Source organism: Marmota flaviventris, chromosome 2 (genome assembly GCF_047511675.1).
Source record: "Marmota flaviventris isolate mMarFla1 chromosome 2, mMarFla1.hap1, whole genome shotgun sequence".
In the NCBI taxonomy this organism is placed as follows: Eukaryota; Metazoa; Chordata; class Mammalia; order Rodentia; family Sciuridae; genus Marmota; species Marmota flaviventris.
In genome coordinates this window covers 154,406,031-154,421,167 of record NC_092499.1, presented here as the reverse complement: position 1 = coordinate 154,421,167, position 15,137 = coordinate 154,406,031, and the positions used below count along the sequence as shown (strand labels likewise).

At 41.5% G+C, this 15,137-nt stretch overlaps 1 protein-coding gene across 1 annotated transcript in view; it reads right to left on the bottom strand.

The window, feature by feature from the left end:
* Positions 1-3,945: 3,945 nt before the first annotated feature.
* Apmap (adipocyte plasma membrane associated protein) overlaps positions 3,946-15,137 on the bottom strand; it is a 40,934-nt gene continuing 29,742 nt past the window's right edge. The window contains exons 4-9 of the mRNA XM_027920868.2: positions 14,873-14,965; positions 13,320-13,436; positions 11,913-12,087; positions 11,202-11,336; positions 9,264-9,456; positions 3,946-5,067 (exon numbers count right to left, since the gene is read on the bottom strand). Of these exons, the coding sequence (XP_027776669.2) occupies positions 4,858-5,067; positions 9,264-9,456; positions 11,202-11,336; positions 11,913-12,087; positions 13,320-13,436; positions 14,873-14,965 (923 nt within the window). The 3' untranslated portion in view covers positions 3,946-4,857. The remainder of the gene's footprint in view (positions 5,068-9,263; positions 9,457-11,201; positions 11,337-11,912; positions 12,088-13,319; positions 13,437-14,872; positions 14,966-15,137) is intronic.

The following is a 15,137-nucleotide window of genomic DNA, read 5'->3' as shown; positions in this document are numbered from 1 at the left end:
GGGCAATGGTGGAACAAAGCCATCCAGGGACAGGTTGTACAGGGGCATAAGAAAAGAAAGAGGAAATTACAGGCTGCAGACCACCAGATCCTAGGGAAAGACAGATCTTCAGCTTGATCTAGAATTATGGAGCTGGATCATAGTGGGAAGCCTAGGAGCTGGCTGGTAGCCTGGTTCTCTGAGCCTTCATTCAAAGGAAGGTGACCATAGGTCCCTGCACCAGCAAGGCCCATTCACTGTGGGCTTTTTCCTCTCCAAACTCTCTTTAAAGTGACTACATGTAAAGTAGGGTGTACACTGTTAGCAGAAGGCATGCTGGCACCTTGAAGAAACATGGATTTGATAATCTCTAGGAAAGAAAACATGCATCCAATAGGCAATTTATGGCTCTCCACCATAAATGCAATCAATGTAACACAAAAATAAATTACCCTTTGGTTTTTTTCAGTGATATATAAGTAAACAAAATTCCAAATGTTCCTTTGTTTTTACTGCCTTGACTCATCTTCTGGCCATTTAATTCAGGGATAGTGGTGGCAGCAATGACATAAGACATTTACTTTATTTGGTGATTCCTAAGGCCCTTGAAAGCAATCCTTCCATAAAAGGCCCTGTTGACCCTGCACACAACCAGGCAGGGAGTCACAGATTGGAGGAGCCAGAGGGACATCAGGACACAGCTGAGCCAGACCCTGGGTGACTTTTGCAAGTTGAAGCAATAGATGAAGGTGCCCTATACCCTTACTTCTCAGTCCATCTCATTTACACAAGTATAGACCCAGGGTGCATCAAGGTCAGGCTCCCTGCCTCTCCTGCCTCCCAGGTGTCAGAGTGAGCATGGGTATGTTCAGGTGTGAGGAAGGGGGGCCCATGTTCATGAGCTGTAGCTGAGCTCTTCTGTCCTAGCCAGGGCTCCCTCAGGCAAGAGTCCCTACCAACCCCTGCAGCAGCTTCACCCCTGGAAGAAGGAAGCCTCAGATCCTGACCTTACATTCCCAGGTTTGAACACTAACCTATACCAGAGACTTTCAGTACACCATTTGAATAGCGAGTCTATTCCCATCTCTTATAACTAAGGCAAACCAGCCCCGTCACAGGTCTATGAGGCCTGTGCCGCCCACACCACATTTCAATCTTCTGGAAAGTCTCTCTGTGGGCCTGTACTCCAAGGGAAGGCTTTATCTATAATACACCACAATTTCAGTTATTTACAATTTGTTTCATTTCATATGTTACTGAATAATATGTTCCCCCTTAGACCAGCCGTGCTAATGCCATAAGGAAAGACACTTAGCAGGCCCATGCAACCTTGACTTCTGGAAGCCAACTGCCAACATGCCTTAGCATTATCAGAGACACACATACCAACTATGTCCCTGAAGACACATTGTTCCTGCTGCCAAAGACAGCTGTGGTAGATCTGAACAAAGCGTGAAATAAAACATCCACATGGAGATGGGAGTGAATGTCAACCTGGATGACCTGAAATCCCAGGCTACCAATCCAGTTTTGCCCACTTTTATAATTTTTCAGCTTGACCCTTACACAAAGGGATTTATTCTGACACTAAAAGCAAGTGGTTCCATCATCTAATGTTACTATCACTGAGAAAAGGTAAGGTTAAGTACCCAGGCTTCTAAGATCAATCAGGATTATGACCAAAAAAAAAGAAAAGAACTTTTGTTCAAGGTCTTAAACTGCCCAAAACCAGTCAAAATCCTGACAGCCCTGAGTGTTCTGTAGTCTTCCCCAAACTGCTGCACACTCCTTGCCAGCTGTGCACACTCCTAAGGAGCCAGATCCACAGCCACATGGATCAAAGTTCTCTATTCTCACCTTCAGACTCCTGCTTAGTTTAGCTTCCCCTGCAGGTAGCAGATGGTTCTAGGCTGTGATTAACGCCCCACCACTGCTCATGGGAACTACCTGTGAAGCTTCAAACCACAACGGTACCCAGTCTACCCCAAGACCTGGCATCCCAGAGAATTCTGATGTGCCACCAAAGTTAGAGCCCGAGCCCCACCACAACCCATAGGCTACAGCAGTGGCCACTGCACAATCAGACACTGGGAAGGTCACCTGTCTCCAGTCCAGCCTCAAAGTGCCTCAATCATGGCACAGGAGTCTCCAGCTCAGCTGCCTTCTGGCTATGACTCTGGGCAGTCACTGACTCTTGGAGAATCAGTTCCCATCTGTACAATGAGACCACATATCCTTGCCTCATTAAAAGTTAGTGTACGGCAGCCAGATGTGACATGCACACCTGTCATCCCAGCTACCTGGGAGGCTGAGGCAGGAGGATGGCTTGAGCACAGGAGTTCCAGGCCAGTCTAAGTGACACAGTTGAACTCTGTCTCAAAAGAAAATCAAATAACAAAAGTCAGTGTATATGAAAAACTTCCAAGACTGTACACCACTCTGCAAGTATATGCTGATAGTAAAAGAAAGGGGTTTGGGGATGCAACCCAACTATAATGGTAGAGTGCTTGCCTAGCATAGGCATGTGTAAGGTCCCAAGCACCACATGTGAAAAAAAAGAAAAAAAAAAAAAAACTCAAAAGGAATTTCATTCCTATGAAAGTTAATAACTGAATCCTGATAGTGTTTTTGTGATAGATAATAGAGGCAACCAATGAATCACTTGGTTGATTTTTAAAACATGTTAATAATTCACACTAGAGTAAGTCCCTTTTATGTTTACCAGCAGAAGCATGTCACATATTTAAGCCTAAAAAGAAGACTATCTTTTTCATCTTCTCATGCCAAATTACCACATAAAACACAGGAAATGACACCTGGAGACAGAAAATCAACACCTGAGTCAAAATCAAGACTCCTTTACTGAAAACTGTGAAAAACAATTTACCAGCTTCTTTGCAACTTTGAGAACTAAGCATTAAGCACAAAGTTCTCTATTCTCAAACAACTGAGAAGTCAGCATACAGGCCCAGCACATTTAAATTGTTTTTATGACACAGTGATTAGGCATTACCTTATTATTCTTTTGTACATGATATGTCCCATCATTAGCTGTTTAAAAGTATTTAATAGCCAGGTATAGTGGCACACATCTGTAATCCCAGGTACTCAGGAGGCTGAGACAAGAGGATCACAAGTTCAAGGCCAGCCTAAGCAACTTAGCAAGACCTTATTTCAAAAAATAAAAAGGGCTGGGAGTATATCTTGGTGGTACAGCATGCCTAGGTTCAGTCCCCAGTATCCTCAAAAAAGTAATTAATAATGACTACTCAATTTTCTTTCCTATAAAAGCAAATAAACAATATTAATTGTTGTTCATTTGATTAAATACAGATTGTATCAGTTGGACTGGAGCCAATCTTTGCATCTAGTCTACTGTCACTTTATTCCACATAAAGTCAGTCCAGGGGAGGTGACACAGCAGATTAATCAAGATTAACTCCTTATCAAACCATTGGTACCTCCACTAACATGAGGGCTCTTTATATTCTTTATATTTTTATATCATAGCCTGTTTAAAATATTATCTGTCAAGTTTTTCAAATGCTTCTAGAGATACAATCTCTTGTGCATTCTCACAAACACCAGGAAAGAAAGGAACAGCTGTAGGCTAGAAAACAGGAAAGAAGTATAATATCAATCTATCAAAAAATTAATCAACAAGGGTGGAATGTAGCTAAGTGGTTGAGTACCTGCCTAACATGTGAAAGGTCCTGGGTTCCCTCCCCAGCACTGAAAAAAAAAAAAAAAAAAGAATCAAGGAGACAGATGGCTGAAGAAGGTTGGTGTCATCAGAGGCTCCATGACTTCCCTTCAGAGCCAACTAGATAGGATGTTTGGCCCTAAAACAACTCTTACCGAGACGATCCTCATATCAACACTTGATGGAATTAAATTTCAGTCATTTAAAATAAGTACATAAGAAACTCCCAGTCCACATCTTCAAAAAGTTAATCAACAGAAAAGTGGATTTTATATTATTTATTATTATCAAAATTAAGACCAGTGTATAGACTTCTCAAGATACACAGCAACTTGGGGCTTATAACACTAGCACAAATATGACATCAACATATGCACTATTTATATCTGTGAGTCTAGAGGTGAAAAAAAAGGATGTTCCTAAACACACCCCTGCAGTAAGTACTAAACTACTGGATTGTCCAATTCCAGCAGCATAAGTATTCACAGAAAGAAACCCCAGGAAGTCTTCTTGCACTGGAATCAGCCTACTTTTCCTACATGCTTACTCAAGGTCTTGAAAACTTCCAGCATGAAGGAAGGCCAGGCCACAGCAGGTGGAAGGTAGGAAGATACCCCTCCACTATGGAGGGAATGCTCAGGGACCAAGGGCCCTTGTCCCACATAGCTCCTGAGAAACAGTCTAAAGTCACAGTTCACACAGCTTTTGCTGGCTAGCCTCAGTATATTTCTACTGTGTACCCCTGTTCTCCTGTACCAACATCCCCCACCAAAAAAAAAAAAAAAAACCCATAAGAGTATAAAGATACTGAGGCCAGCAGAACAAACCCTGAGCCCTGTTAAAAATGCATGAAGTTTCCCCAAGTTCTGGAGAATTACTGTACTCAGAAAGCTTTTTTTTTTTTTTCCTTTCTTTCTTTTAAGGGAAATAGCTTCACATGAATTTATCTTCTCCATAGCAGATATTTTATGCTTTCCTCTAAAGATGAAGTCAGGCCCAGGTGATGGGTGCCCCTTGGGGGCCTACACATTCTCAAGGTTACAGTAGCCATTCCTATCACACCTCCGAGGACCGATAGGTACATGGGGTCAGAACTGTGTCCATAGCTCCTCCTGGATCAGGTATGATGGCCGAGTATAATGACTCTTAGTGCACATGGTGAGCTGCTGGGCTGACTAAACAGATTGAAGGCTGAGTCTGCAGATGAAGGGGGACCTGAAGGAGCCCAGGTACAGGTGCCCATCATGTTCATGTACCTCACTGATGTAGGTGGCCACCAGCCCATCAGGATCATGCAGGCTTCTCCGGAAGGCACCACTGTCACTGAGTTCTAACACGAGGCTGTACCGTGGCACAAACTTCATCACCATCTCCTGACTAAACAGCTGGAAGGGAAGCACAGTGCAAGGAGAGCTTACATTCTGACTACAAGATTGCCCCTTGCCAACTAAGAATGGTCAGGTTCCTCAAGGAAGCCCCATAGCATAGAGCTAAGAGTGGCCCCATGCCCCTTGCAGATCAGGCAAAGGAGGACAAGCCAGCATGAGAACAGTGCAGATGATCATAGAGAAACACACTATAGCCAAAGCTGAGAATGACCTCACCCACCAGAACACTCGGTCAAACCCAGAACAAGTTAACCAGAATACACAAATCCTGATTAAAGTATTTCAGACATACAGTGTATACATAATGGAGATTGAAGAGCAATTCACATTCAAAAAGAGCCTGGGAGTTAAGTAAGTTAAGTAAGCAAGTCCACACACCACACACCTCTAAAGCCAATTCTTCAACTTTTCTTGAAGCTAGCACACAGAGCCTGAGGGTACCACCTGGCACATGATACTGAGAAGGGCACTTCTGACATCTCCTGGGCATGCCTAGCCAAGGGGCTTATTAGACTTGGATTCTGTGAGCAACATGGGGCTGACGAAGAGTTTTAAGCAGGGAAATCACTGGGGAGAGAGAATTTCTGACCGAGCAGAAGGACCTCAGGTAGGTAATTACAACAAAATACTTAGCTGCATAAGAGCAGTGTCTAGAAGTTAATAGAAAGATTAATTCAGGTGAAAATACCTAAACAATTGCAACTGTCCTGGGGATAAAGTCTCCCAGTCACTGAAAATGTTTAAGAAGACATTCAAGTCAACTTAGCTCTAGAAGGTTCAACATCAATGGATCAAAGTTGCTTTCCTCCATAGGGGCTTTCCACCATGGAACACCCCTCCCACTGTCTAGTCATGTATCTTTCCCTCTCTTCTCTTTCCATCTTATTCCAAAAGATCTCACCCTCTCTCGTTTCAACTAGTTATTCTTCCAGAAACCTCTCAAATCTCCACCTCTATGTCCAAACCAGTGTTAATTCCCTGGCTGCCTGTATTCAACTCTACCTGGACCTCACAACAGTACTTCAACTTTGACAGAGTCCCTGGCTCTGGAGACAGGCCTTCACACCCGTTGTTAAAGCCAAAAACCTAACCCTTACCCTTGATCCCTGTCCTTCCATGCTCTACAAGTCTTGTATTTTAGTAAGCTTTTTCATGGCTGTGACCAAAATACCCAAGAACAACTCAGAAGAGTAAAAGTTTATTTGGGGTTCATAGTTTCAAAGGCCTCAGTTTACAGACAGACAACACCATTGCTTCCCTGATGGTAGCCAGGAAGCAGGGAGCAAGAAAGGGGCAGGGGAAGAGGCCACAGGGAAGATGCACCCTTTCAGGGCATCTAACTCATCCAGTCAATGCCCCCACCTTCCTACAGTTAAAACCCAGTCAGTCCATTCAAACTAGGATGGACTAATTGTTATAACTCTCACAATTTAATCATTTCACCTCTCAATATCACTGCGTTAACAAGAGCTTTTGGCGGATGTCCCACATCTAAACTATAACACCTGACCACCTCAGAGTCTTGCAATACAACCTATGTTTATGCCACCCCAACCCTGGGCCCTGCCACTACCTCTCCCTGACCACCAGCCTTCACCTCAGGTCCCCCATGGCCACTCAAGTCATAGCTGTAGTTACCTTCCTAAGACATTCTCTGTCCTATGTCATTTCTCTACCTGAAAAATTCAGTCAAGAAGCCCCTAGTGTGGCTGAGCAGGTAGGTGCATACAGAGGACAAGGAGATTATAGTGGCCTAGCACAGGTTGTCAGAGCACAGACAGAGTAAGGGGATGTCCCTGCAACCAAGTGGCCTGGCAAAAGAGAGTAAGAAGAGTGTTCACCAGGGACAGATTGGTACAGGGTATCAGAGCCCTTGAATAAAAACACAAGCTCCTGCAGGCAGTCAGAAAGAAGAGCTGGCCCAGTGTGGCAATCGAGAGCCCCAACAAAGGCCATATGAGAGATGGACTATGGCTATATTTGGGGGAACTGGTTACATTTGGGGGAACTGATTAAACTGGTAAATATATGAAGGATAATGGTATCTAGACATTTCATTGTTAGAGAGGTATAAATAATGAAAGAAATAAAGAGAGAAAACTAGAATTAATCCTGTGGTGTTGGACTGAAATTGGATATACCTGCATGAACAGCTGTGTTCGGTTTAAACAGATGACAAATTAACATAGATGTAAGTACATATTCCTGAGCTTTGTCCTTTGAGGAGGCCAGAAAACAGGGACATCCAAAAGCAACAAGTGAACCATCCAGACCTCCAGAAGGAACCATGGTTCATTAGAGAAATGGCCAATTCTAGATGCGGGGCAGGGAAAATACATGTTCCTGAAACAACCTGTGTGACAGTGACAAAATGGTCCAAGAATGAAAGGAATGTGTCCAGAGGTACAGGAGCCACACTGAAGGGACTTCCACTGGCCACAGATGGACAATATGAACATCAAGATAAATAATGATAAAAACATTATAACCACTGATAAAATGGGAAGCCATGGGATAGCACTGATTATTAATTATAAATGGACAAAGAATGACTTTACAACTGAGAGACCTGGCATTTGATCACCAGAATCAGGTGGTCAAAACTGCCACCACTGCTAATGAGACAAAAAATATCACATACCCTTTGACTGTCGCACTTCCATGCTACACCTGCCAGTGACACAGAACCTGAATTGAATCATGAGAAAACACTACACTAATCCACATGGAGGGACATTCTGCAACATAACTGACCTCTAAGCTTCTAAAAGGTCAAGGTCAAAAAGTCAAAACAAGACAGGAATTACTCCAGACTGAAGGAGAATAAAGACACATGGCAAATAAAGGCCATGCTTGATTCTGGGTTGAATCCTTTTGTAATTAAGGACATTAGGACAACTGGCAAAACCTGAGTGCAGCCTGTGGGTTAGTAAGGTATCCATGTGAGTTTCCTAGGTTTGGTTGTTGGTAATAAAAGACAAAGTCCTTACAGGAAGAAAACTTCCTAGTATCTGAGAGCACCAGGAGCACCAGGTCAGCAACTTATTTGCAATTGGTTCATGGAAAAAAAATTCTTTGTCCCCTATCTACTCATTTGTTATAACTTTAATATTTTCTCAAAACTAAAAAAATAGAATGTTCTAGTTGAGGAAAAGAGACACAATCTTCATCCCCAAGAAAGAACATATGACTATCTCATTCTGGCTATAGGAACACAGACAGAAATTGAGCATAAACCATACTCAGCTCCAGTGGGTGAAAAATGAGTAAGAGGAGACATCATGGGTAAGGGGAATTATGGCTCAAATGAAGACCACTGAAGGCCAGGGGCCAACCTGACCAAGAATGTGAGCCCACATACACAACCCAATACAGTGGGCTGAATAACTGCTGCCTGCCACCTCCAGGACTCTAAGTTACAAATATTTGATATCAATTTCAAATACCTATTCAACTTGCATTAAAGAAGCACCTGTCAGCAAGTTACTCCCCCACTGTGCAAATGTGCTGAGCTATGATTCAGGGTATTTCATAAAAGGCACTAGAAAAACTGTAGGATGATTCAAGAACATAAAAAAATAGGCACTAGGAAAACTCTAGGATGATACAAGAACATAGAGATAAATGATAATAACATTATAACCACTGATATGGCCATGTTGAATGGGTTGTGGCTAGCCATTGGTGGGGATGGATGATTTTGTTTTAATGGGAAAGAGTTTGGTATGTTAAGAGGTCATAGGGCAGAAACCTATGGAGATAACAGGACAGAGTGGGTGGTATGGAGGTGAGTTTATATGTGTGGCCACAGGAAGAAGAGGAAGGTACCTGATAACTCTGTGGAGGAAAAGACAAGGGGGGTGGGTGTAGGGCAAAGTCACAGGGTCTGGAGAAGAGTGGAGACAGTTGGAAACAGCCATAGCAAAGAGAAAAGAATGAAACTGACAGGCAAGGTGGAGGCCCCAGAAATCATAATGATGGGTGACAAAAAAAAAAAAAAACCAGAAACAGAGAAACCAGAAGAGGGCAGAGAATCAAAAAAGGTTCAAATGTTTAAATTTATATGTCAGGATGAAGAATAAAGTGGGCTTGTAAGTCATCATTAAAGGGTACCAAATATTATAAGCAGAACTAGAAGAGATCATAATTAGATTAATTTACTTTTTTTAAAGAATTATAGTTTTGATAGTTACCTTAAAAATGATTCTTTTAATATAGGGTCTCTCAGATAAGAAATCCAACATGGAAAACCCAGGATTAGGGCGAATGGTTGACATGGCGACCCAGTACCCCCCGGAACTGCTGGGTCGGATGTTGTCAGGAAATCCAGGCATGTTCTCCACAAACATATCAGCCCCTCCTTTCATCAAACCAGATACATAGACCCTGAAAAATTTACCCAAGCAGGCAGTGAGTAGTAGCCCTCCAATCTGAGAAAAAAAAAAATTTTACCAAACTGGTCTTGGTCCAAAAACAATTATGGAAACTACTGTAAATGTATACAACATGCACACAAGCACAGCTGCCATGAGGACATCGTCAAGGGCCCCAGAGCAGCATGAATAGGTGGTGTTGAGGGGACTAAGGCCCACCTGGCAGAGAAATGGAAAACAAGCTGTGCAATAGCATTAAATCAAGATACTTTTTCAGACTTGCAACTCCCCAAAAGAATAAGAAAGGGAAGGAAGGAAACCTATCCTTGAACTTTGCTTTTACCATTTATGTCCATATTATTTTCTTGTTGTTGCTGTTCATTAGAGTTGAATATAATAGTGGAATCCACTGTTATACATTCATACATGTACACAAAATAAATAATATAATTCGGCCAATATCATTCCCTAGTACTTCCCTTTTCTCTACCCTCCTCCCTACCGCAGCCCCTTTTCTCTACTGATCTCCCTACAATTTTCATTAGATTCCCTCCACCCCTGCCAAACTTTCTTTTCCTTTTTCTTCTATAGCTTCCATGTTTGAGATAAAACATACAACTCCTGACTTTGTGAGTTTGGCTTACTTTGATTAACAAAATGTTCTCAAGTTCCATCCATTTTCCTGCAAATGACATAGTTTCACTCTTTACAGGTGAATAAAACTCTATTGTGTATAAATACCACATTTTCTTTATCCATTCATTCATTGATGGACACCTAGGCTGGTTCCATAGTCTAGCTAATGTGAACTGTGCTCCTATAAATGTAGGAATTTATACATCACCATAGTATGCTGACTTTAATTCTTTGTTTCTCTCCTTATTTTTTATTGGCACATTATACATAATGGTGGATTCTGTTGTCACACATTAGTATATGAACACAATATAACAATATACTTTAGCCAATATTCCCAAATATTTTCCCCACTCCCCTACTGCTTACTCCCTGGTCCCTTTCCTCTACTAATCTCCCCTTGCTTTTCTCCTACACACACTTTTCTTTTCCTTTTTCCTCCCTAGCATACACATAGCAAAAAAAAACATGACCCCTAACTTTATGAGTTTGGCTTGTTTTGCTTAACATAATATTCTCATGTTCATCCATTTTCCTGCAAATGATATAATTTCATTTTTCTTTATGGCAGAATAAAACTCTATTGTGTATATCTACCATGTCTGTCATTCATCTATTGACAGACACTTACACTGGTTCCATAATTTGGCTACTGTGAACTGTGCTGCTATAAACATGGGTATGCATGTATCACTATAGCACGCTGACTTTAATTCTTTAGGATAAATATTGAGAAGTGGTATAGCCAGGCCATATGGTGGTTCCATTCCTAGTCTTTCAAGGAACTTCCATACCGATTTCCATGGTGGTTATACTAATTTACAAAACCACCAACAGTATAAAAGTTTTCCTTTTTCTCCACTTTCTCTCCAGCATTTATTATTATTTGTATTCTTGATGACTGCCATTTTGACTAGTATAAGATGAAATCTCAGTACAGTTTTAATGTGCATTTCCCTAACTGCTAACAATGTTCAATATTTTATCATATACTTTTACCATTATTACAAAAGGGAGAGGTGCTCTGCTGCGTCTCAGAGTTATGTCAACCACATTTCCACCCTATCCCAGGCTATGGTGAGCTCTGCTCAACAACTGATAGTTCAGTTAACACATACACACCTTCGTATCCTTGCCATGGTTGTTTCTGCTACCAGGACAAAATCTTCCTCAGGAGAAAGCTGGACTCCATTAGGGAATCGCAACTGGTCCAAAAGAACTTTCACTTCCTTGGTCACAGTATCATACTCTAGCAGGCTGTGGAGATCAAAAATGAAGGGTCACACAGATAAGAGTCCATGGCCTTCAGTGGGCTTAGAGCTTTCCTTCCTATTCTGGGCCTCTGGAGCATGAGCTCTAGAAGGTGACTCAGCCTCCCACTGGAGTGACCAGGCCTTGGGGTCCTCTGCTTAAACCTTGTCTAAGGCTAGCCAGTGGGGGCCTTTCCCCATCCACAGCAGATCCACAGCAGCCTCTTCCAGAGAACCCCACAATCGATTAATTCACTGACCTAAGAGCTGGGTCAGCACTAGAAACACCAACACTCCAGTCATAGGAGTCTCCCTTCTGAGGAGTAGCCGGAAATGCAGGCCTGCTCTGGTACTTTACCAGTCTGTCTAGACCCACCCCCTTGGATGGACTGGTCAAAAAATTTCATTTTAGTTCCTCAAAGAGGAAATGATAGCTCCATCACTCGATTCTAAAAGCCATTCCTACAAGCAGAAATATTTTGCTCAGAAACACTCATATGGCTCCTAGAAGTAATGAGTTCTGATGAAGCTACCACGCCTGGCTGATTAGCTAACTTAGGGGAAGACTGAAGTGAACACTCACCGCCCATCATCAGTACCCTCCATGACCAGAAGCAGATAATCCCGTCTTTGCCATTTACTGCTGGAATCTGTAAAATAAATCTTCCTCCCATCCCGAGTGATGGTCAAATCATTCACAAAGGACATTTTCTTTCCCTCAATGGGTGTCTCAGAGGACAAAAGAAGTTTCACTTCACCTGAAGTTAGGAAAAACATTTGCTTTTACTCTAAGAACTTTCTTCTCAATAATTTCAAAACATTAATCAGCCTAAATGGTGTGAAAGGAAAAAACAAAATGAGCTTCTCCACTGTCATAGGTCAGAAGATCTGTTCTTTCTTATGTAAAAACAGCATATTAATGCTAACATAATAAGGAAGAAGAAAAAAAAACGTATCAAGAGTGTTATGTTAAAGGCTTTAAAGTACTATTTTGCTTGAGAAAAATATGAATGTTACATTCATTGGCTTTTAAGTAAAGAAGTAGCAGGAATATGTTCTTAAAAATAGTAAGACTCAGTGACATGCACCACAGTTGCAGTTATTACAGAGGCTGAAGCAGGAGAATCACTTGAGCCACATTTGAAGCCAGTCTGGGCAACACTGTAAAAATCTGTCTAGACTAAGCTAGACTTAGACTGAAATAAAATAAAATAACAACATAAAATAACATTACAAAATAAAATTAAAAAGTAAAATATAAAATAACGAAATAAAAATAATAGAACATTTATTGAGTATTAAGCTCTTTTCATGTATAATCTAATTTAGATCTTGGCAGCAATACCACAAGACAGGCCCAACTACTATCCCTATCTTCTGCACGAAGAAACTGGGCATACAGAAGCCAGGTAATGCATATAGTTGCACAGTCATCAAATGGCAGAGCAGGGGCTACCCAGGTGGCCAGTCTACAGGGTCCATGATCTGGCCCCTACAGTCTCCTCCATGGCATAAATTGCCAACCAAGAAAGTACACAGAGCAAATATTGTAACACAGTCAAAGTGACATCATGACCAGTCAGGGGATAAGGGAGAAAAAAGATGAAGAGCTGGAGAAAGAGAAAAGACAAAGGGGGTGGTAACAAAGAGATGAGAAAAAATAAACAGGAAGACAAGATACAGAAATACAAAGAAAAATAAAGATAGGAAGAAAAGGTCTAAAATCCCCAAATGCACCTCCTTGAGACCCTGTGGCTAAAATACTAATAACAGAAGAAATCAACACAGATCAAATGCCATCACACAGAGAGATCTGATGGCTAAAACTAGTTGACATATGTAGGCAACGCTTTCGGTACCATTCAGTGAGTAAGAAAATATTAGAGTCTCTAGCAGACCATTCTTAACAAATCCTATTAAATCTACTTATACACACATCATATAAAAGAGCTGAAAACACCACAGAAGGAAACACATTATTGTCACATACGTTTCTGAGGATTTACTTCAAACAGTCCCTTGTATGCATCAGCCACAAAAAGAGTTCCATTGGGCCCTGCCCGGATGCCCAGAGGTCTCCCACAAGCAGGCTCATCATCCCGGGTTTCTAGGAAGACAAATAGACAGGAATTGGTGGCTGCCCTCCTCAGTGTCCAAGTATCTCATCCATTTCTACCTAAACAGACATCATGATGTACAGAGCAAAAAGAGTCATAGCATTAGAACTAGACCAGTCCCTACAATGCTCACTTCATGATGTTCAACGTAGGTACTACTGCAGAATACTCACTGAAGGTGCTCACTCCAGGGTACTCACTACAAGTGCTACTATTTAGATGTCCACAAAGAGTGCTCACTATGGGCGGTGGTGCTTGTGGGTACTCATCATTGCAAGGTGTTTAGTGTAGGTGCTTGGTGCTGGTGCTTACTGTGAGGTGCTCATTGTGGGTTGCTTACTGCCAAAACGGAACAGAAAAAGGAGGTTAAATAATCAAGCTTAGAGTATGATCCATCATATAAAAAACTGAGTGGGTATGAGTACCCATGAATAGAAAGATACCTGAAAAGTTACTCACTAAAATATCCATAACAATTACATCTGAGAAGCTAAGGTGATTTTTATTTTGTTTTTATTATGTTTGTATTCTTTCCATTTCATAATGAAAATGCATCATTTTACAAAAATATTCTAGCTATTAAAAATGGTAACTAGGGGTATAGCTCAAAGGTAAAGAGCTTGTTCAGCACACACAAAGCCCTGAGTTCAATCCCCAGCATCACAAAAAATTAAAAATAAAAATCCAGGCATGGTGGTGCATAGCAATAATCCCAACAACTTGGTAGGCTGAGGCAGGAAGAACCCAATTTTGAAGCCAGCCTCAGCAATGTAGCGAAACTTTCAGCAACTTAGTGAGACTCTGCCTCAAAATAAAACATTTTAAATAGGAGTTGGGATGTAGCTCAGTGGTAAAGCAGCCCTGGTATCAATCTCCAGTAATATAAAATGACAATAAAAATAAAGTAAAATAAAATAGCAAAAATAACATAAAATAACAAAATAAAAATTAAAAGAAGCCTTGGATTATCAATTTTTAAACAGTGGAAGTCTTCTAGTTTAGGTTTCCAAAACCTGCAATGATTTAAGAGCATTTCACTTTGAATGACACTGTTACAATTCTCCAAAAGCTAATACAGCCATTACACATGAGCATTCCAGTCATGATAAAGCCACCTACTTTTCTGTAACAGCACTTCAACATCATCAATTAACCTCTAAAACCACCACAAAAGTGACCACAACTTGAGGAATAGTGAAGAAGTATAGCCCCACAAAGTATCCAAGAGGTTCCATGGCTACCGTCCAGTTGGGTAACCACCAAGCCCTGTGAGGTCCAGCAACCAACCACCTGGCAAATGCAAATTCCACATCATGTTCTCTCTGCCAAATGGTCATGGCTTCTTCTTCTCCAAGGGTGAAGCTGGCTTCTAGAGAAAAGCAGTTCTACAGGTGGCACCTTTTTGAATGATTTGTCGCCCACTTACTGCATGGGCCCGAACCAAACCGGGCGATGGTCTCTATTTCACCACTTTCAAGTTTTACAACCCGGCCATCTGCTGTGCCAGTAAACATCACATCTGTTTAAAAAAACAAAGAAGGAAAAAGATTATTAAGAGTTGGCCCAAGAATTGTGGCCATACCACCTTCTTCCAAAACGGAGGTGACTTGGTTGTTTTTCATCTCATGAAATGAAATTGCAGTTCTGAGGATGAACAAGAGGTGATGTCTGAGAATTAAACTTACACTGAC